This window comes from Labrus bergylta, chromosome 4 (genome assembly GCF_963930695.1).
Source record: "Labrus bergylta chromosome 4, fLabBer1.1, whole genome shotgun sequence".
Lineage (NCBI taxonomy): Eukaryota > Metazoa > Chordata > Actinopteri > Labriformes > Labridae > Labrus > Labrus bergylta.
Window position 1 is genome coordinate 19,425,890 of NC_089198.1, and position 21,999 is coordinate 19,447,888.

Here is a 21,999-nt window from a genome sequence, read left to right on the forward strand (position 1 = left end):
CTGGTGGTCCAATGACTGTTATTCTGGGCGTGGCTATTTTTGAATGTCCTCCTCTGATTGGCTAGTTGGCGAAAAACACAATACGCTTTGAGAAGCCACAAGGGAATTTCGTCTACCTCACAGAAGTTATAAAAAGTTTAACAATAGCGAAAGGATAATGAAGTTTAAGATGTAGTACAGTTCGTCACGCAATTAAACACATTTTTCGAAACGGAGCTATGTTTTTATTCTTGTGAGAATTTTTAAAAAAAAAAAAGAAGAGGACAAGTCACCATTGTTCGAACTGGATCGTCCAACGTAAGTTTAGAAGCTAACACGCTAGCTTGCTAATAATTTTCTGGATGTGATTATTTGAGCTAAAACGTGAATACACTGCCCCAGGTTGTGTTTCCTCCGGCTGGAGTAAAGACTTCTTACCGTAGTGCCATTCATGAAAGTGTGGTGTTTACAATCCTGTCATTCAGGTCCCTCATGTTAGAGTAAATTTAAAGTGAATGGGGATCAGCCTGACGAGTACAGATGAATCATACTGTTAGTAATACCCAGAAGAATTATTACTATCAAATTAAGAACGGGTTGTTTACATAAAGCTAAAATGTTCGTAAGAATCACTGACATAATGTTTGTTGTAGCGTTTTAACCCTTACTATGTGAACAAAGTACTTGCACAGATTTCATTTCAGATACTTGCACTAACTTTAATGTGCATGCCAGATTATTAGTAATGCATCGTCATATGTAGAGCATTGTACCTCTTTACTCTCAGATCACTCAAACCTTTAATGTGTGGCATATGTTTACTGTGTAGTGTATACGAGGTGTGCTTATGAAAAATGTCTTTATTCAAAGTTATTCTTTTTGTTTTAGGTTGTTTTAAAACATAGCTTTGTCTTCCTTTTCTGAATGTTGGGAGAACCTGGTTTGATGTGTACATCATTATTTGGGTACTTTTACCCAATTAACTGGCAACTGAGTGTATATCCACTTTAGTTCTATATCTCTTAAGTTAACTTTATTTAATGTCATCTCAAATCTATGTCACAGTCTTCATTTGTGTTCTGAGGGAAAATACACAAATGCTCATACTTAAATGTAAGTAAGTCCTGGTCACTTTTCTTTGCAGACTCTCAAGATATCCTGTCCCTGTCAGGAAGAGTTACCGGTCAGTATTCTAGTACTCAGTAGTTGTTTCTTTGTTTTGTTTTGGAGCAGGCTTTTCCTGGCTCATGGTGTAATGCTTAAATGTGTTTCCATATTTAGATTTTGCTCTCAGTAGTAGTTGTAACAGGGCTTCAATGGGCTCTAAGTACAAAGAAAACAAATCAAATCTTCTTTGTGTTTAAGATGAAATCATGTCCTGTTTAAACTCAAAGAGTCATTGATGGCCTGTCATTAAGAAACAACCTCTCGTTTCCTATGATGCACCTTTTAGTCATGAATCATTTGTCCTGCTAAACGCTTGTTCATGCCCACAGTAGGTTTGTGAGCAGTGTAAGTCTCTCTTTAACACACCCAGTTGGCATGCAGAGGTGGAAAAGGCTTCGCCAAAAGTGGCACAAATCGGTGATTATATAATAATCTGTAGAAACATGCACCGCACAGACTCCAAAAGCCCTGGGCTTAAGTTTGTGTTGAAGGCTGTTCACATTCACATAGCAGCAGGAAGAACAGACGAGAAGATTTCAACATACCCATACCAGGTTTATTTCATAACGCCTGACGAAGCACAAGTACTCAACAGTTATGGACAGTGAATTTCCAAAAGCTTTATTTATTTATTTTATGCATGGGTTACTTTTAGATACACACTTTTGAACTCTTAAATACCAGAAGACAGAAAACTCTTGTATTTAAACCACTTTTTTTTTTTTTTTTTTTTTACAAAAACACAAACAGGTCCTCATAATTGCATTTTTTTAAGAGGCCTTAAAACTATCCGTTATCCCCTTAATGCGAGGTATTAGATTTCTAAAGGTTGATTGTTTTCATGGAAGAATCTTTCCAGTTTTAGTCGTTGTTCAACAATTATTATTATTTGTCTGTGCTGCATGTTGAAGACCAGTTTTTCTCTGCAACATCTAGATTTAGAAAAGTGTACAATCCTTTTTTAAAAGTCAGTACCATGTATCAAAGAAAGCTTTACACGCTCACAGACACACTAGACTTTATGTCACATCTTGTTGTTATCCCATAATACTTCCATATATAGTTCACCAAGTTTAAATTGGTTTTAAATTTATAAGTGCGCCCCATTTAACATTTGATGTGTGTGTTGGGAGGGATTGCTGAGATCAACTTGGGGGACTAATGGGTGTGGTTTGTATGACCTCATGGAGAAATGAGCTAATGGTTGGCTCTGGTCTTTATTTCTTGCAGTTTATCTTATCCATATTCTTCTAAGCAAGCATCCTTCTTGCTCGCTTATCACTCTCCTTTCCTCTGGTGGAAGTAACAAGCACACAGTTGTTTTGCTATTTTCCAAAGCCAACTCTTAATTTGGTGATCTTGGCAACATATGCAACAGGTTGCTGCTGGTTGCTCTTCCTCCGGACATCATGCTTTTTCTGCCATCTCTGCTTGCATAGGTTACATTCTGTTGCGTCATAGCTTGCTCAGCTTGGAGCCGCTTTAATGCACACACTTTTTCTGAGAATGAACCGAGTCTTCATCTTAGAGTGACAGCATGTCTGTGTTGACCCCATCAATTCCTACTCTATCTGCCGGTCCCGTCTGCCCCACTTGTGTGCGCGTTGCTGTTTGGTTGGTGTTGCCACGGCAGCACCTGGCCAGAATGAGGCTTCACATACAGCATCTTGTGTTCTCTTCACAGAGGGCAGCTGACGAGAGTGAGGGGCAGTGACGCAAAACACACAGTATACGAAAGCAGCGGTGCGGACTGACGCTCAGGACTCTGCAGCTCTGTCTTACACTTAACGGGGTTACCTTCCCTTGTCAGCATTTTGCAGAGGGACACAGTGGTTAGCCTCCTCTTGACCCAGAGTTTTTTCTTTCTTTCTATTGGCTCTTGTTTTATAAACGCAGCCATTTTTTCGGGAACCAGACTGGGATTTTCCCTCATATTATGCACAACAATGGATACAAGTGGCTCAGTGGTTAGCACAGGAGCTGAGGAGCAGTCCTTTCATGTCCGCTACAGGTAGGCATTTCTCCTCTCAACTTAAACTGTGTTGTCTCTTAGTTTCTTGTTTTTCTTGCTAGTTCTAGAAGCAATATGAGTGAATTATTTTTATAAACAGCAAAAAAAACATGTTACATTTATAATTGTTCCAATGCTTCTCATATAAAATTTGTCAACCTAGGTTTGACTAACTTGGTGTTACTTTGTTAATGAAGTGATTAATTAATATAGCATTGGAAATTGAAGCCAAAGAGTATTTGAGTGATAAGCCCTTTACAAAAGGCTTATTGTGAGTTTGTTGACTAAAGGCAGGTGAGTTCCCTCCTCCAAAAAGGGCATCTGCCAGCTGCCCCTACATACCCAGGTAAAAAGCTCTGGGAACAGGTGTGACCTGTCAAACTTAGAAAGACCAGCTCCAGGAGGCTTCAATATTTAACTAGGCCTGAAAAATTCATCACTGCTGCCCTTGTTTTTTCTCCACACGTGTCCAATTTATTTAGATAGAGTTTGTTTCTGCTTTAGGATGTCTGTTTTTAATCATGAATACTACTGTTCTGGATGTTTATCATCAATGATTTGATTCCATTAGACCTCACCCCCTCACCTTAGCAGTCTGCTTCTGTCCGACACGTCTAATAAAGCTTCTTAGCACTCGATTACACTGTAATCCGCTGGTTGCACATTCTTCAACCGTAATCTCAGGTGACCAGGTCAGACGAGAGAGCTCGAAAAAAGCGGATTAGGATGGAAATTGCTGATGGAGCAGTTTCCACGCTTGCATGAATGGGAGAGTTTAATTCTGTGATCACACCACTTGTGTCATCTTGAATGTTCGCCAACTGGCGATATGACGTCAGAAGAGGAATTGATTTCATATTAGAAGGAATGCTGGTTTTTGTAACCTGTTAGATGCCTCTCAGATGTTCCATGTGCTGTTGTTGTTTTGAGACGCCAAAAGCCAGCAGGTAGGCTACTATTTGCTGCAGCTACTTTTCCTTTAGACAACTAAACAAGGAGTAATCGTACCTAATTTAAGAGTGATGATGACATGAGTTTTATCACTTATTCAGAACTCCAAACCTTTGTTTACAAGTCATAGCCTTGCCAGGGGTGAAACAGGCGCCTTCTGTTTGTTTTTGACAGTTTGTAGCACACTTTAGACTTTTATAAACCTTTTTTTTCCTCATGTGAGGATTGCAGACTAAATTGCTACTTTATGTCAGTGTTTATGAGTCTTTTTTTTTTTTTTTAGAGCTTTCAGACAAACTTTGGGAGCTAAATCTTGTGGTAAACAAACTGAATGGACTTTGTGTGAAGCTGGTCTCGCCCCAACAGTACAGTTTCCGGTGAAACAGAAGTTGGCAGACTAACAAGTAAACAGAGGTGCACAGTACAAACATGTGGCCTAATCTGAAGATAATCCATCTGCAGATAAACCACCGCCCATTGTTTGAGACTCTTTTCATCTGGCCTTGACACGTCTGAGACAAACTATCTTGTGACTCTACAGGGCTTGGTTCTTAACTTCCATTTCTTAATACATAGATTGTTTCTATATCTAAAAGATTTTTAACAAAAAGTCACATCTCAATCTTTGGAGCATCTGTGCGCATATAAACTAAATTGAGTGGTCCCTACTGCAACAGAAAACTATTATTAGGATACAGGAATGTTTTTTAGGGTATATCTTATTTCTAATCAAGGTTAATAAACTTTGGTATACCTTGACATTTCTAACCAGTCTTTCTTTTATGTCCACTGTACTGTGAAAGAAACCCACTTTCTCGTCTGAGGCATGTCTAAAGGATGTGACCATAACAAACAAACCCCAGTTTGAGCCATTGTTCTCTGTGGGCGAAAGGAAGTAACTAAACAACATTCCCTGTATAAAGCTTTTTCACTTGGAGGATATGGATTTAGTTCTCGGGTTGTGAGTGGAGTCGCTCAGTCGGCTGCAGCTTTCAGCCAGAAAAGATCTACTACCACAGCGTCTTTATTGTTGGTCTTTAGTTATTATGTTTGGTAGCTATTAAATAGTTTGGTGCTGCTCAGTAAGCTTTTTTTTTTTAGTTCAAACAGCAGCTTGTTAGTAGAGGCTGATTCTTTTCTGTCTGCTGTAGGATGGAGGTGTCCTGCCTGGAACTGGCGTTGGAGGGTGAGCGGCTCTGTAAGGTGGGCGACTACAGGGCAGGGGTCTCCTTCTTTGAGGCTGCCATCCAGGTGGGCACGGAGGACCTGCAGGTGCTCAGTGCCATCTACAGCCAGCTTGGGAATGCCTACTTCCATTTGCACGACTACGCCAAGGCCCTGGAGTTCCACCGGCACGACCTCACACTCACCAGGTCAGACCTGCAAGAGAGCCCCACCGAACCATGCTGACAGATCATTATTGTATTCATAATAACTAACACACCATGCTTTGTTTAGGACAATTAATGACCTGCCTGGAGAGGCCAAAGCAAGTGGAAACCTGGGCAACACGTTGAAGGTGCTGGGGCGGTTTGACGAGGCTGTGGTTTGCTGTCAGAGACACTTGGACATAGCAAGAGACATCAATGACAAGGTGAGGCAGCAGAATGTAAAAGCACATCAATGCATTCAGTGAAGTGTTCTGTTTTTGGGGGCGTCATCACCTTCAGCACTGATGTTTTTCTCCTGGATTTGTGTCAGGTGGGTCAGGCGCGAGCTCTTTATAACTTTGGAAACGTGTACCATGCTAAAGGAAAAAGTATTTGTTGGAGTGGAGCCGAGCCCGGAGATTTCCCAGAGGAGGTCATGACAGCACTGAGGAAGGCGGCAGAGTACTACGAGTGAGTGATTGTACAGTGTTCTGCTGTGTTAGATTGGAAGGATTCTTTTCTTCTGTTATCCACTCAATATACAGTAACATGTGACTGTACACATTTGTGTTTTCAGGGCAAACTTGGCGATAGTAAAGGAGCTCGGGGATAGAGCTGCACAGGGTCGAACATATGGCAACCTCGGCAACACACACTACTTGTTGGGGAACTTTGGTAAAGCTGTAGCTTCTCACGATCAGGTGTGGTATAGAAGGCGTATTTCCAAAGTGTAGACATTGTCTTCTTTTATTCTATCAGATGTGATCATATATGTTTCTTTATCTCTGTTTTTGTGCAGCGCTTGCTCATAGCTAAGGAGTTTGGCGACCGCTCGGCAGAGAGACGGGCTTACTGCAACCTAGGGAACGCCTACATCTTTTTGGGGGATTTTGAAGTGGCAGCTGAGCATTATAAGTAAGCTACAGCCCACACTTTCATCTCCCAAAAGTATCTCCTGTGGCATCAATGAATCCAGGGGCTAACACTGCAGCCTATCTTTGAAATGTTTGTTTGTTTTTTCAGGAGGACTCTGCAGCTGGCGAGGCAGCTAAAGGACCGAGCTGTGGAGGCTCAGGCCTGCTACAGTCTAGGTAACACCTACACACTGCTCCAGGATTATGAACGAGCCATAGACTACCACCTGAAACACCTCATCATAGCTCAGGACCTCAATGACAGGTACGCACTCATTCAAGATTGGATCAGTAATTCATGCACATGTTTCAGACGTTTTAATTATTTCCTTCCTCTGTTTATGATGCAGGATCGGAGAGGGCCGTGCATGTTGGAGCCTTGGAAACGCTCACACTGCGCTGGGGAACCACGACCAGGCCATGCACTTTGCTGAGAAACACCTGGACATCTGTAAAGAGGTACATGATGTAAATGATGGCTGTGGAAATCAAAATCTAAGCGGTTTACTTTCAAAGCTGAACATAAGGGAAAATAAATCGTTCAGTCGTACAATTCATCTAATTGTTTTTGTTCTTCCTAGACTGGAGACAGGAGCGGGGAGCTGACAGCTCGTATGAATGTATCTGATCTCCAGACGGTTCTGGGTCTGAGTTATAGCACAAATAACTCCACAATGTCAGAGAATAAGGACATAGACTACAACCTGCATGGTGTGTTGGTCAACTTAGAAGTTATTTAAATTTGAAGCCTTAAGTCTGTTTTTATCTGTATAGTTGTTTTAACATTGTTTGTGTGTTAGGAGCAAGGCCCAGGATGAGCCGAAGACACAGCATGGAGAACCTTGAGCTGATGAAACTCACTCCAGACAAGATAAATGTAAGAACATCTCATCCCCCCCCCCCCCCCTTTCAGTGGACCTTCTGAAACATGTTCACATCATGTTCTATCACAAGCTGGATGCTTTAAACTCTCCAAGATTGACTTTTCTTCTTATCCTCTTGTCTTTTGTTTCCTCCTGAATTGTGATAACTAATCCATTCATGTGTGCTGAAGGGTCAGAAGTGGAACAGTGACATCCTGACCAAACAATCCAAACCCTCCCTGGCTAAGGCCTCCTCCAAGCTGTTCTTCGTCAACCGTCTGCGTGGGAAGAAGTACAAGACTGGTGGCTCCAATAAAGTCCTCCAGGACACCAGCAACACCCTGGACACGAGCCAGAGTCTCGCACAGGGACCACAGAAGGTACACAATGCAGGGCTGATAACAAAACACAGACATACACATGCCAGATCTGGTTTAGTCTCCTACAGCTGTCATAAGACCAGATCAATTCATATTCCTTGTGTTCCCGTTTTTGTGTTTTTTTTTAGCGACTCAGTCCCGACACACTTGGTGACGAGGGATTCTTTGATCTGTTGAGCCGTTTCCAGAGCAACCGCATGGATGACCAACGCTGTTCAATACAGGATAAGGGCAGCAGGTTGTCATTGAATAGTGGTCCAGAGTCGCCTTCCACAGCTATCAGGAAATGTAAGTCCATGCATTTATGCTCAAATGTTCCACAAACAAAATAAGTGAAATAAAATGACATCAGCAGAAACTTAATTCTTTTAAACTCTGTAGCTAAATCTGAGTCTGGGAACGTCTCGGGAATCCCAGGCCGGCGGTTAGAGGAGTCATCGGCAGCAGGAGGAAGCCTGCCCGGCCTCAGACTGCATCAAAACAGCCACCAGGCGGTGCTTAGTCACCTGATGGCCAATGCAGACAACACTGAGCCTGACGACAACTTCTTCGATATGCTTGTCAAATGCCAGGTACGATCCAAAATATGTACATGGCTAGCAAAGTCTAACTGATAATATATCCCGCCAATCTTTTTATATTTAATGCAAACATAACATCGGAATCTGACACTCTCTCTCCTTAACCTCCATCAGGGCTCCCGTTTGGACGACCAGCGCTGTGCCCCGCCTCCTCCTCCAGTCCGAGGGCCCACTGTCCCAGACGAGGACTTCTTCAGCCTTATCATGCGCTCTCAGGCCAAACGGATGGATGAACAGCGTGTGACTCTGCCTTCAGCATCAAATGCTACAGCCAGGCCCGACTCCAACTAAACTCAGCACTAGAGAGACACAGGTTGTTTTTTTATGAACACATTACGGTGTGGAAAACTTTGATGGCCAGTGGATGGTCACTCAGAGTAGTGTGTCTCTTGACCTTTGTCCTTCTGGACAGAACAAAGCACTGTCAGCATTATGTGTAGTCAACAGTATGGAAAAAATCTCAAACCGTACAAGGACTTGTTTTGCAAAGCTTGCACAACACCAACGAACTCTCAGTAATTTCAGGGACAAAACTGTTTTTTTTAGTCTTGTGTCATAAATCTGTTCTAATTCAAATGCATTTCACCTGTTGTGTATTTTTCAATACACAATGCATTTATGATTTTATTTATTGTACTTTTAATGATTGTTTTAAATTTTGTTAACTGCCGTCCCACAACAAAATGTAGTTGTACCACTGTGGTGTCTAAATCAGTGTGGACACACAGGTATAGCACTCTTTCCATGTGTTTGTGAGGGGTTTGTTTTTTTTGTCACCATGGCCAGGAAAGGGAAGCGGTATTTTAATAAGCAAATAAGTTTGATAAAAGAATGAATTCAACCCATGTACAGACCAGATGATATTTTGTACAACATTCTTCAATGAGGAATAAAGCCTCATTTGTAAAAGAATCTTGTTTGACTATTTAAACGTTTTTTTTTAACCCAAAACAATCAAGATACAGTTTGTGTAAAAGACACTTTATTGAATGTACCAGCAGTCAGACTAGAGTTAGCTTGAATCAGTTTAAGTCACTTTTTAAAAACAAGAAATAGAAAGGCTAAATACAAGAGCCACTAGCATTTAAAACATACTAATAATAACTGTACATAACATAACTGAAATAAATACATCTATGTACGAATTAGTTTGGCCTTCTTTGTTAAAGCAATATATACTATACATTAACATAAAAGTTAAATATGCATCTTAGTAAGTAAATCAATGTTAAGAGACAAAGTGCGCATGTAAAACACAAGAAAAGAATATGAATGCCCCAAAATACAGTTTCAAAAATAAATATCCAAACACCCATTCTTCCGCTCAGGTTCCATTGTGCACATGGCAAGACCCTTGTTATAGGCAAAGACTGCCCCCTACTGGTGTTATATCGTTACAGCAGTAGACAAACCAAAGCTTTATGGACACTGAAAAATGCCAGGGCTCAACCACAAATTACACTTTTTTTCCCCATTTGATATCGACATTATCACAATTTTCCTTTGCAAGCAAGCCATTGCAAGACATGAACAGGTTCACTGCAGCAACACTGATCTCAAATTTGAAACAAATGCACAAGCTAATTTATACATTTTGAGTAGTAACGTAGTTAACAATAGACATCAGTACATTATCCCACAGGGAAGCAACAACTGACCCGTCGACAGATAGAACGACTTCCACAGATTCAGCCTCCTGAGGGGAAAAGTTTGTGACCGACACACTGAAAATGTATATTTTACACCATAAAGTCAACTCTTCATTTTACCAAACAATAGCAGCATAACATCAGATGTAAGAAAAACTATATGCAAAAGAAGGAGGAATGTAGGACTTCTCAAAATGAGCTCACAAAGTTTGATCTTGAAAAAATGACCATGTTATCCTTTTTCTAAATGTTTTTTTCTTTTACATTTTTTGTAATGGAAACTCAAGGAAGGCACCATCATGAACAAAGCAGTCTGTTTTGTCTAACCTCGACCACTCTTCATTTAAAAAGTACATGCAGCAACTGAATGGAGTGTAAAGGGAGTCAGGGATGATGAAGTGACAGTGAGAATAATTAATACGATGAATGCTTGATGTGAGGAATGTTTAAAAAAAAAAAAGGAAAACATGCAACATGTGCTTTTGATGTGTCAAAAGTTTGTTTCCATTTGGTTTCCTACAGACTGTAAGGGTAGGCTCATTCTCCTGTTTGTGTGTTCATGTATGTGTGTTTTTTAGGCTGCAAGTGTCAATGGTGTGACAGTGTAGGAGGAGCAGTGTTGTTTTAGTTAGATCATAGAGACTGGTGTGTGTGTGTGTGTGTGTGTGTGTGTGTTTGTGTTACGGGTTGTGTGTCCAGAGTGTGACAGTGCGGTCAGCTGAGGATGAAAGGAAGGACAGGTCCTGCGTGTGCCATCGACACTGAATCACCTTGTCGCCGTGCTCTCCCACCACAGTCACAGGCAGCTGTTTGGTCAGGTCACCTGAAAATAGAAGAAATATGAAGACACACACGCAGGTTAAGAAGAAGACAAACTATCTTAATCCCAGAGGGGAAATACAGTTGCTCTCTTATTGAACACACTTCACACACGACCCCGAGCAGTTGGGGCTCTGGTGCCTTTCTCAAAGGCACCTTGGCAGTGAACGGGCAACTAATCCAAATCCTCTGGTCCATGCCAGGACTTGAACTAACCATCCCCCAGTTTTCAACCCAAGACTGAGCTCCTGCTGTCCCACAATGCAAGTTTAACAACATGACACATAAAATCAATCCTGGTCTCACAAAGGATTAAAAAGTGTTTTAGTTGTTGGTTAAGACATCAGGGATCATGACATCATAATTAATATAGAAGTATTGACACCCAGTTCAAGTAGATAAGTGACTTAAAATGACCAAACTTTTCATCATCATCATCTATTTCTCATTGATAGAGGCATTTCAATACAGGAAAACAACACTTAGTAAATATTGCTCTGTACTTACTAAGTATATTTATGTCCATTCATTGCTACAATGTTCATGGGTGTCAAATACAGGGAATATGATGACGCAGGTTTCAGATACATTTTCAGCACTTTCCACAGGTTTCCCCTGTAGCTTCCTGTTTATTCTAGGAATATAAATACTGGAAATAATCTTATTCTGGAATGCAAAATGCATATTTTGTTAATTAACTAATCATTATGTACTTTCTGTTAATAATAAATAAATAAATGTAAAAAAAAATACAGTTAATATGTAGCTACTGCCAGCAGTTTAGATGAGCATTAATACTGAAAATGAGTAAACAGCCAGCCTCGCTGAGCACATGTAAACTAAATAAGCAGGATAAGAATAAGCAATGCTGTTTCTTTAATCGGTACAAAAAAAGATACATTCCTGTTTAATTGTTGCTTATGTCTAAAAATAAATCTTGGGAATAATGAAGTCCTGCAGTCTAATCTGCATCATGAGACTTCAGGAAGTGACTGCCCAAGCCAAGAAATAGTTCAGCTCCCCCCCCCTTATACCAGAACCAGTTACTTTCTACTTGGAGTCTAATTAAAGTTGTTTTAATGAAGAAGTCAAAATGCCCACAGCACAAAGTTGACATCTTAACATTTCTTATTTTGTCTGACCAACAGTTAAATACGAGTAACACCTTTTTACAACGATGTGAAAAGAGAATCATTCATACAATAACTTTATCCATTCAGGTTTGATTCACAGCCAGAAAGATGAAAGCTGCATTTATTGGATTGAATGGAAAACAAGTATCCCAACTACTCCCAGGTTAAAGGTTAAAGGTAAGAAATATACTTCTATGTATAACCAGTGACAGCCAGTTAGCTCTGCCTTTATCTGCTGAACAAACGTGTCAGGTGAGACTTACCTTGGAGGTTGGTGACCATGACCTTTGTGTCGTAGGAGCCGGTGAGCAGGTAGTGTGCACCGGGGGAGAACCTGACAGAGCGCACATCGCTGCTGTGTGGCCGGTACACCTGGACAGTTCGTCCTCCTCTGATGTCATACAGCATGCATGCACTGTCTTCCTGTCCTGTTGCTAGGAGACGGCCACTTGGATCGACTGCTACTGTGGCAACAGGACTGCCTGTTGAAAAAAAAACGTTCTCAGTACTGTCCAAGAGTAATAAAACTAAATCTGAAAATAAATAAAAACTTCACTTCTGGTGTAATAAGTGTTTTATTCAGAGTTCTAATAAGAAGACAGAAGTGTAATGACAGAAAATGAGCCCTACCTGAGCCATGGAAAGCAGTCCCCACTACTCTAACACAGCTGGGCACCCTGAGGTCCCAGAAACGCACAGTCTTGTCTTGAGAGCCTGAGGCGATCATCCAGCCTCCCCATGTGTACAGAGACAGAATGTGACCTGAACAACAACAACAACAAAATGACACGTTTCACACCTGTCAGAGGAAACCTTTGCTTTATCACTCTTTGACATGAGTTCAGAGGGAGGACAGGTGGATGAATGTACCTGTGTGTCCGCTGAGGGCGTGCAGACCCTGTCCTCTCTGACAGTCGGTGGTGTAGATGTTACAGTCTCCAGCTCCAGCGCTGATCAAGATGGCTCCTCCGCTCTCTGGACCCTCCATGAAGGCCAGGTCTCTGATGGTGCCGTCATGCATGCTGAACTCCAGGTCTGGACCTGAGGGACACAAAGACACGGACAAAACTCTTGTAAGATCTTCGTATGCTTGGACACTTGCAATTAAGACTGTCTTCAGGCTCTAATGCGGGTCGTCTCACCTGTAGCGTTGCTCGTCTCAGCACTAAAAGGAACCACTTTGACATATTTGTCGTTGGAGCCTGTTGCCAGCAGCTGTCCACAGTGACTCCAAGCCACACAGTAGATTGATCCTTTGTGGTGTTTGTTCCTCTTGAAGCGGACAACCGGCTGTTTTATTGGACCTGTACTGCTGTGAAGAAAAGAAAAAAGAGAGAAGCTGAGTTGTCAGACAGTTTTTCAAGTAAAGTAATCAACTTCATGCTAGAAAAAACATAAAGACAGATTTAATACTTAATCTGAAAGTGATGCAAACATTTTCAGTCCTACTCAACGTAGCCTGAATTGTTCTGTCTATTTTATTGTTGACTGTTTCATACTGTCTCTTGTGCATTGACGTTTGTTGTTGAGAGATCCCTAAAATCAGGAGCCTTTCATTTAAAGATTTTTCTTTTTTTGATTGTCCATGTTACCTTGGGTCTATAGTTTCTGGATAAGCGCAGACGCGTAGAGTTTTGGAGTTGGATCCCACAGCGTAGAGCGCTCCAGACGGGTGAAAGGCGACAGCTCGAACAGCCTGAGTGTCTTCCAGGGTATGCACAGGTACAAACAGGTCTTTTGTCTTCTCACCCTGGTGACACACACGCATACACACACACAAATATATATATATAAGACAACTCATTGCCACACAGATGTGTTATGATTATTAGTAGAATGTATTTTTATATTCTCTAACCTAAGACATCCCAACAAACATACCATCCAAGCTTAAACTGTAATAATCAGATTAGTTTAACTAGCATGCGGAGGTAGGAATGAGTTAGAACAGGTCTAATAATCGTTTTCATTCAAATCTAGTGAGTGGTTACATTTTTGCTTGGGGAACATCTTGTGTCTATTGTTTACCTCTTTACTTCTGGTTAAAGAGCTCGGAGAGTCTTCTTGTTGACCTTTGTTTTTCTGCTCACTGCAAAAAAAAAAAACAGAGAAACCGTCAAATACAACTGAGCATGAATGAACTGTGATATAACAACTTAAGAATTCTTACCTCTGTGAGATGACCGGGGACTCATCAGGGGGCTGGACTGCACGCCCCCCCACTGTGTGTTGTGGGGTGCTGCTGAGCACCCCTCCCCCTCGGGTACTGTTGTGCTCGGGAGTCCCAGATGGAGGGTTGTTATTGTCCTCAGAGGTGGGTGGGTTCCCGTTGCCATTACACTGCTGGGCCAGAGATTTCACCTCTTCCCCCATGTTCTCCATCCCAACGTTGAGCTCCTCCAGCTTCTGGATAGACCTGACGAGACACACAGAGACATTTATTGTAACATTAAAGCATTCTTTTATCCACTCCTTTTTTTTAAGAGGATTTTCTTTTACTTTAATCAATTTCAAACTAATTCTACTTTTGCATACAGACTGTCAAAATACAAACTGTGGTTGCATGCTAGTTAAATGTATTACAAAAAAATCTATAACTTCAAAGGGCAGAGGACAAAGAAAGCTGAAGTAGTGATGTCATTATGCACAGCTTCCCTTGTGAATAATGCAGAGTATACAGAGATAGGGAGGACTGGAGAAACTCTCATGGGACAAATCAAAGCGCCATTGTCCTCCTTTCAGAGGAGCAAAAATTAACACATCTCACATGTTTTTTTGTGGTTGTCATAAACTCACTATTGGGTGCTATTTTCTAGTTAAGTCTGGTTGTAACATTATGTATAATTAACACACGAGTCCCATGGTGTGATGTGATGTCGCTGATAACCACAGATGGCTTAGCGTGGACTGGAGGCGGGCATTTTGGGGGGAGGGAGGTGGGGTTGTCACGCAGGGAAAGCCACCTGGGACTCATAATTATCAGGGCTGGAACATGTCTGCTTGTCAGACAGCTGCTCCTCTTTTGTGTGCAAGATATTAAAAACCAAACAGTAATTAGCAAGCTGCACCGGAGCCACCATAACCAGGCAGGCAGCTTTAATGCATTGACTAGTTTAAACTAAGAGAGGCTAACATTCATATATCTCAAGTATGTGTGTACCTGTTGAGAAACTTCTCCGTCAGGCTGTTCTGCATGTCGCTGGGCGGAGGATCCTGCTGGACCCCGCCCTCCAGCAGCATCTGTTGGTACAATTGCCTCTGCTGCTGCTTCTGCTCCAGGTGCTGCTGCACACGAAGACGCTGCCGATAGAACTCCTCGTACTTCTCTGTTGAGTCGCGAAGCTACGGATTAAAGATAAAAAAAAAATAAACTTCCATGTCATTATTTTTTTCAATTATTTTAAGCATTATGTTCAGATGAACTCTGCTCTTCTCTATTCTTCGGTCAGTTTAGGTATCAGAGGATAAAGGAGTACATGTCTGAATCTAAGAGCAGAGGACAGGTTTCCTCTCTGTCCTCTGCTTCCTGTCCTGGCTCTTTGACATGATTGTTCAGGAGAAGGAGGAAGCTCTAAAAAAAAGGATTGGAGGGCAGACAGAAAAACAAGAGAGGGAACGAGCGTGACAGTGAGATCATAGAAGCCCCAAAGTCTGCTTCTGTTTCTAGCCTCTTTATGTGTCTCCAGGGTGACGAGGAAGGCTGAATGAAGCACTAACTTCACACCAAGCTGCACAACGGGGGCCCAGAATAGACAGCATGAGACAGACAGGAACAGATACTGTGTTAACACTGTGTTTACAGGCAACATGAGGGCAGTAATGACTCATTGTTGTGCTCCTGGGACTTCTGTGTCCCTTCTGACCAAATCCCACTGGACTTCTCTTCAACCGTTTCTTTTTTCTTAGGAGATGCATGGTATAAATTATAATAACTTTGTAAAGATAAATAAATTAAAACAGAATTAAGACTCATTTTCAATATAAAGCCTCTATTTGTTCAATTCAGGTAAGTAATTTAAAGTATGCAAAAGTAGCTATTAGCAGTTCCTGTTTGCAATGTAATCATAGCTAAACCTAAATCACTAGAATGCCCTTCGTAACAAGGAAACCTGAAAGCAAGATTATTCCCAGGGCATTCATGTCTTAAGTAACAAGGAGCTTTTTTTTTACGATTTCTAAGCTGATTTATGGACTTAAGTTTGCAATGGACATTTGAGATAATGACACCTTTTGAGGTAGGAATAGACATTGAATCGAACAAACATGGATATCATGTCTTAGAACTCGCTGGAATGATGCCCAAAAGGAGTTTAAAAAAAACTTGAGGGTTAAACTACAATAACTTGCAGCACAAGCATCTATCTGACCCCTCCTTAAACCTGAAGCCGTTTCTTTGCTTCACAACTCTTCCTCGTTGTTGGAGTCTTGGCGTCATTTTCAATACTCACATCACACATTGTATAAAACTTCTGATTCACTTCCTATTAAATGTATTATATGAGGTTTCTAAAATTATTTTAATGTGCAAACAACACATTAAAATACAAAGGCTATCTCCTCCAAGCACAACGATTTGAAAGATATGATGATATGATTAAAGTCTACCAAAAGACAAGACAGCCAACAATCCAAAACAAACTCTTTTAACAGTCAAGCTTGACAGAGACTACGCTGCAACTCTTGCAGAGGGATGAGTCAGACCCGCAGCGTCCTGAATATTGTTAATTGGAACTGGACTAAATATAGACTTCAACAGAAGGCAACACCCAGAGAGAAAAGAAAACAATGCAGAGACAGAACAAATGAAAGCTCTTGTTCAGCAATGTGTGATATAAAACAGGTCTAACAAGTAAAAAAAAAAAAAAAAAAAAGAAAGGTCTACCTCGTTCCCATCAGCAGTGCCAGCCGGAGGAGCCTCCTCGCCCGGGGCTGGGGCAGGACGAAGATTCTGAGCTCCACCTGAACTCAGCATCTTATCTACAGGTGTGTCTGTCCTTGACCTTGGAAGAAAAGCAAAAGAAAAAGATAATGCGACAGGATTTTGTACTCAACAAAAGTGGCAAAACATCTATGGAGCGTGCTCCAGTTGTAGCTTAGGATGAAAATTATGGGACTATTAAACTCTCACGTTTCAGGGGATTCCTCAAAGATGCTGTGGCAGTCGGAGCTCTCCATCATCAGACTCCTGCTCAGGTTCGGTGCGCCCGCTCCGGGGTAGTGGAAGTTTGCAAACGAGTGAGACATGGGAGAAACGCCTTTACCCGGGGCCACCTCCCCACCACTTGCTCTCTTATCCTGACCGGACAGCCCGTAAGACAACCCGTCCAGTGCTGGGTTCAAGGAGCGGGACATGTAGGTATCAGCAGACTGTGGGCGTCGGAGCGGGGAGGAGGGGTATGGAGACAGTTTACTGATGAGCGGGGTGAGGAGGTCGGCGTAGCCAGTCTTTGCAGGCTTGACCAAGCGGTCCACGTGGATGTTAAGTTGCTTCTGTTCGAAGGCGCAGGAGAAAACGGTGTGGGCGAGATTCTGCATCCAGGAGAGCAGGGAGAGGTCCAGGTCGTCGCAGCCGTTACCGCAAAGCATGTCGACACCCATGAGCACCTCGCTCTCTGTGATCTCCTCACCTGTCGCCTTACTCTTCACATTAAAGAAATTAAGATTTTTACTTTCTGCGTATCAGTACAGCCAGCCATCTGTTAGGTAGTTATCAACAAGTCAGACGTCCAAAATCAGTTTAGAACACATTTATGTATGTTTAGTGTAAGTCGCTCAAACCTGGCAGAACTCCACACAGCACTCATAGAGGACTCCTTTGAGGAGCAGCTGGAAGAGTCTGTCCCTGCTGGCCTTGAAGCCAGCCTCACTCAACTTCCTGTCAGCAGGGATGAACTCTGCTACCATAGTGCACGCCTCCTCAAAGCACTGCACCCTCGCCGTGCTCGGGTTCCAATCCTGATGGAGCAAAGAAATAAGGAATCAACATGAGGGTAGTAAACATATAAATAGATAGATAGATAGATAGACTGTATTGTCTGTCCCAACTGAGACAGAAATTCTCCTTTGACAAGGCTCGAACAACAAACAAAACAGAAAGTGCAGTACATTAAAAGAGGAATTAAAAACAACAGTTTCTAAAAGGGGGGGTCTATTTGATTTTGTTCAGAATGGTTATCGCAGAGGGAATGAAATAAACAATTGAACAAAAACACACTGGTGTTTTTTTTTTTTTTTTTAAGCGACTTGGTGAAACTTGTTAAATTGTCTCAACTACTGAAATATTTCCCCTTTAATTGATTTCAAATGCCTTGCCTTGAACTCGGCGTGGTTTGTGAGGCGAGGCAGCGTGAGGAGCAGACACAGTTTGCTGTAGTCGTCTTTAGAGGGACAGAACTCCTCCAGGGCATGGAGACCCTTGACTGCTTCCTGCATGGTGAACTCCAGCTAAAGAAAAACATGACAAAGATATTAGTATGTACATGGACATTTCTCTCAGGCCAGCAGAGGGAGAACAAAAAAAATGTTCCTCTTAGAGGAGTTTTGCAAGCGGCAAAGATGACTTTGAGATGAAAAAAAAAAAAGATCAACTTCCAAGCTAGCATGCACAAGATTAGAATCGGAAAATGAGATTTAAAAAAAGCTCTATGTTCTCTAATGCACAATATGCAAATGTCTGTAATTTTCAGCAAGACTATTTTTGATAGACGCTGTTCTATTTGATCCACAAGCCATTGCCTTTTGGTCGTTTCATCTGTGCACAGCATATCACAGGTAGTAAACACATGCTCTTATAAGAATGCACTACAGAGTCACACACATACTGTACAGCCTAATCCAGATCAGTCGTAGACCGCAGAGTGGCCAATACCAACATCACTCGTTGCATGCAAATGTTGGTCACATGCACACACACCACCTGCCTCCTCCTCTCTTTATATCAGAGAGGTTGTGAAGCTTGTTAATATAACATGCAGCAGGTTAGTGGTTTCAACCAATGCAATTCAAAAAACACAGTTTTCTTCTCCTCCAGTCTTCAAGATTTAACCTTTTTTTTTTTTTTTTTACTGCCATGACAACCAGTGACAGTCAGTGGGAAGACAAAGCAGCACTGTTACAATATCTATTCATAAGAAAGACACTTTAAGACTGTGTTGTTACTTTGGAGGCTAAAAGACCAAAAGAAAATACAGATAATTAGTTGATTTAAAACCATGAGGTGCTGTTTACTTACATGCAGGGGCTCATCCTCTGCAGATATGGCGTTGTTCACACACAGAGCCTCCAGAAACTTCTGCTTGAGGATGATGTAACGAAACCTGAGACGTCACAGACGATGTTAGAAACCGTGGCACAAAAGCTTTTCAGTGTTGATGCTGTTTGTGTCTAACTTTGCTCCAGTACACAACATCATCATACACTTCCAACCAAAGAAATCAAATAAATGCAAGTTAAAAAAAAAACTAATTAATAGTGAGAATGAACACACCTTTTTCCGTCAAACTTATCCATGCACTCTAAAGGCTGAATGAACTGCAAGACCTCATCCCATTGACCATCAAGAACCAGTTGCCTGAAAGAGAAACAGTTCCATTTCAAATACAAAGACAATGCATTGAAGGATGCCCTCATAGGAAAATGCCCCACAAATGTGCAAACTCATGACTGTTAATGTCCACATAAGAGGTTAGAAACCACCTTTTTGTTGTAATAACTTTTAATAAAGGTGTAGAATGACAGGCAGAGTAGAACTACATAAAACACACTGTTAGCTTTAACTGAGCTGCAGTTAGTTTGACACATCTCAAACTGTAGAGGAGGAGGATGATGTTCAGTGTTAGTATGCAGCTTTTTTGGAGGTGGAATCTGAGATGTCAGCGTCTAAACTATGTAGTGGTTGCAGGGGGTTACTGTTGAGCTCATCTACCTGAGGAAGAGCATGTCGTCTGAGTAGAGCCCATTGATGACGCCGCTCTCCTTCTCCAGAGCCAGCATGCTGATGTGCAACTTTCTGGAGTTGAGAAAGTCCAGGATCACCTTGATGATCTCCACCTCCTTCACATTAATGGTTTCCTCCGCTGTCATGGTGACGACGGACTGCAGACGACAAGGACATGTGAGCAAATCACTGATATTACTGAACGCATGACATTTTTTTCTTTTTTACATTGAAACACCCAAAGTAACTGAAGCAGACTTTTAAGCAGATGATGAAGGGGCTCTGGATCAGGATAAGACCAACTTTATCTACCAAACAGCTGTGCCACATTGTGATAAAACAACCCGAGATAGAATTTCACATGTCTACGCTGGCCAGAGTAGTTATCTGATATCTAAGAAATCTGATGATATGTTTGATTTTCAAATACAAACATTACAACATAGACAATTTTTTTTTAATTTTGCTTATTATTGCGTCTATTTTTTTCTTCTCCCTCTGGACTTGTGCAAATGGGTGGCATGGAAAGAATTAAAAGGCGATGCTGATTCCAGTTTTGATCTTGATGATCAAAATTAAAAGCATGTTTCAACAATTTTTAACTCACAAAACCATAAAATCCCTAAAAAAAAAAAAAAAAAAAAAAAAAAAAGGTCTTGACGAGGATTCAGCTCATCAGGTAGGATTTTGCTTTCACGATATGCTTGATTCCTAACACACGATTCTGACATATTTGCCACATCTTGAATCATGTCGATACGGAAATTATCCTTATAGCTATGTTATCGATATCAGCAAACTTGACTGGCAATATTGGCCATTTTCTCTTGCAGAAAGCATCTAAAATGCACGGAAAACATCTGCAAAGAACAGAATCTAAAGTGCCCTGTGAACCTGACAGTACTGTACAGTATTGTCTTTTATTTACTGACACTCCGGCCAAAAGCAAGTATTTGTGAAGTCAGAAGGCATGGTCCCTTATCCCACTGTACTGCTCCTGATCTGTAAAGTTTAACTTTTGAAGATCAAAGGTGTCAAACCAAACAGCACAGCACATCAGTCCCTGTTGTGATTTACAACAAACCCTTGTTGGCATCTTCAACCTACTCAAAGACTTCACAGTAAAATGATGGATTGAGAATAAGACATTCTTGAAGTTACTTTCTTCAGAAAAACCCATCCTCTATCATGAAAAACAAAAACATGAATTTACAAAAAAAAAAGTATAACAATTTAGAGATTGTTGCATCATCAAGACAGTACCTCTGGTGTAGGTATGTATCTTACTTTGACATGATACACAATCCACATGTTGTGTTAACAGAGGAGAGAGTCATTTCTTTATCCTTTTGTCGTGACAGTAGTAAGCCTTGCATGCAAACACAACATCTAGATGTGTGAGGTGGACAATGCTTCTCCCTGCAGCTATCAAACAAAGTATGAAAAGCAAGAGTTCCTGCTTACAAGCATCAGAGACAGGGGCACTGCAGTCCTGCTAAGCTAGCATGAGAGATGGTTAGCTAATAACACTGGCACTAAGTCAAACAGTGTAAGAAGCTTAGGCTACTTGTTAGCAGTATAAGGCTTCTGAATATAGCGAGCGGATTATAGAAAACAATCTAGTTACAGAAAAAGCTCATACAAAGCTGGCTAATTTAACGCTCTGGAGGGAGGGGAGGAGGACTACTAGCTAGACAGGCCGAGGGGAGTGAGGCATCATCCGCTAGTTAGCTGTCCGGGCGGGGTGCGCACTGACAGCTTTCCCAACAACAACAACATAAATCTGCTTCTAACAATGCTTACCTGTGTCTAACAATACATGAAAACAAATCCCCGGGTGTTTCCGTGCCGCTGACAGACGCTGTCAAGACGGTACCGCTCGGCGTAGTGAGGGCTGGTGGTCGTGTTGCCTGGTTGTCCCTCCGCCTTGTCTCAGTGTGTCCCCCCTCCTTGCTGGATCTTTCTGCGCTGCTCCTCTGCGGTCTGCTGCTGCCCAGCCCTGCCTGCCTGTCTGCCTGCCTGCCTGCCTGCCTGCCCGCCGCCTGCCTCCTGCAGGAGCACCGCCTCCATACATCCTCCAGCCACTTCACATCAGCAGCACCTTGGACAACATGTTAGCAGCAGAGTACTTAAAACTGACTGAGAACATTAAAATAAAACAAAAAAAAAAAAACAGGCGTACCCGGAAACTAAAATAGAGGGCCTTTAATATTCATGTGCATTGCATCCTTATTGTCTTACAAAAT

At 41.7% G+C, this 21,999-nt stretch overlaps 2 protein-coding genes across 3 annotated transcripts; one reads left to right on the forward strand and one right to left on the reverse strand.

The window, feature by feature from the left end:
- The first annotated feature begins 122 nt into the window (after positions 1-122).
- On the forward strand, positions 123-9,361 carry gpsm2 (G protein signaling modulator 2). Its single transcript, XM_065953980.1, has 16 exons — positions 123-297; positions 1,124-1,162; positions 2,831-3,157; positions 5,260-5,481; positions 5,567-5,702; positions 5,810-5,949; positions 6,056-6,179; positions 6,278-6,393; positions 6,502-6,657; positions 6,743-6,851; positions 6,974-7,103; positions 7,193-7,269; positions 7,447-7,635; positions 7,764-7,923; positions 8,017-8,207; positions 8,331-9,361. Exons 3-16 carry the CDS (start codon positions 3,093-3,095, stop codon positions 8,505-8,507), a joined length of 1,992 nt encoding a protein of 663 aa, XP_065810052.1. The 5' UTR covers positions 123-297; positions 1,124-1,162; positions 2,831-3,092; the 3' UTR covers positions 8,508-9,361.
- On the reverse strand, positions 9,182-21,775 carry wdr47a (WD repeat domain 47a). 2 transcript variants are annotated; one of them, XM_020634002.3, is made up of 17 exons: positions 21,557-21,775; positions 19,742-19,911; positions 19,304-19,387; positions 19,049-19,133; positions 18,130-18,261; positions 17,596-17,772; positions 16,946-17,457; positions 16,700-16,817; positions 14,978-15,159; positions 13,988-14,233; positions 13,846-13,906; positions 13,410-13,567; positions 12,960-13,126; positions 12,688-12,858; positions 12,448-12,579; positions 12,081-12,299; positions 9,182-10,688 (listed from the first exon to the last, which is right to left on the reverse strand). In XM_020634002.3, exons 2-17 carry the CDS (start codon positions 19,897-19,899, stop codon positions 10,546-10,548), a joined length of 2,745 nt encoding a protein of 914 aa, XP_020489658.1. In that variant the 5' UTR covers positions 19,900-19,911; positions 21,557-21,775; the 3' UTR covers positions 9,182-10,545. The 2 variants fall into 2 exon arrangements, with proteins under 2 accessions (XP_020489658.1, XP_020489657.1); XM_020634001.3 differs by having other exon boundaries at positions 12,960-13,129; positions 21,557-21,774.
- Between the last annotated feature and the right edge of the window lie 224 nt (positions 21,776-21,999).

Bases quoted from the DNA above. Each gene is read 5' to 3' on its own strand.
- wdr47a (XM_020634001.3), bottom strand. From the start codon at position 19,899: ATGACAGCGGAGGAAACCATTAATGTGAAGGAGGTGGAGATCATCAAG. The intron at 13,130-13,409 runs GTAACATGGACA...TTTTCTTCACAG, and splicing joins CCAGAAACTATAGACCCAAG to CAGTACAGGTCCAATAAAAC. The intron at 10,689-12,080 runs GTAAGTCTCACC...TTCTATTTTCAG, and splicing joins CATGGTCACCAACCTCCAAG to GTGACCTGACCAAACAGCTG.
- gpsm2 (XM_065953980.1), top strand. From the start codon at position 3,093: ATGGATACAAGTGGCTCAGTGGTTAGCACAGGAGCTGAGGAGCAGTCC. The intron at 5,482-5,566 runs GTCAGACCTGCA...TGCTTTGTTTAG, and splicing joins CACGACCTCACACTCACCAG to GACAATTAATGACCTGCCTG. The intron at 7,924-8,016 runs GTAAGTCCATGC...TAAACTCTGTAG, and splicing joins TTCCACAGCTATCAGGAAAT to CTAAATCTGAGTCTGGGAAC.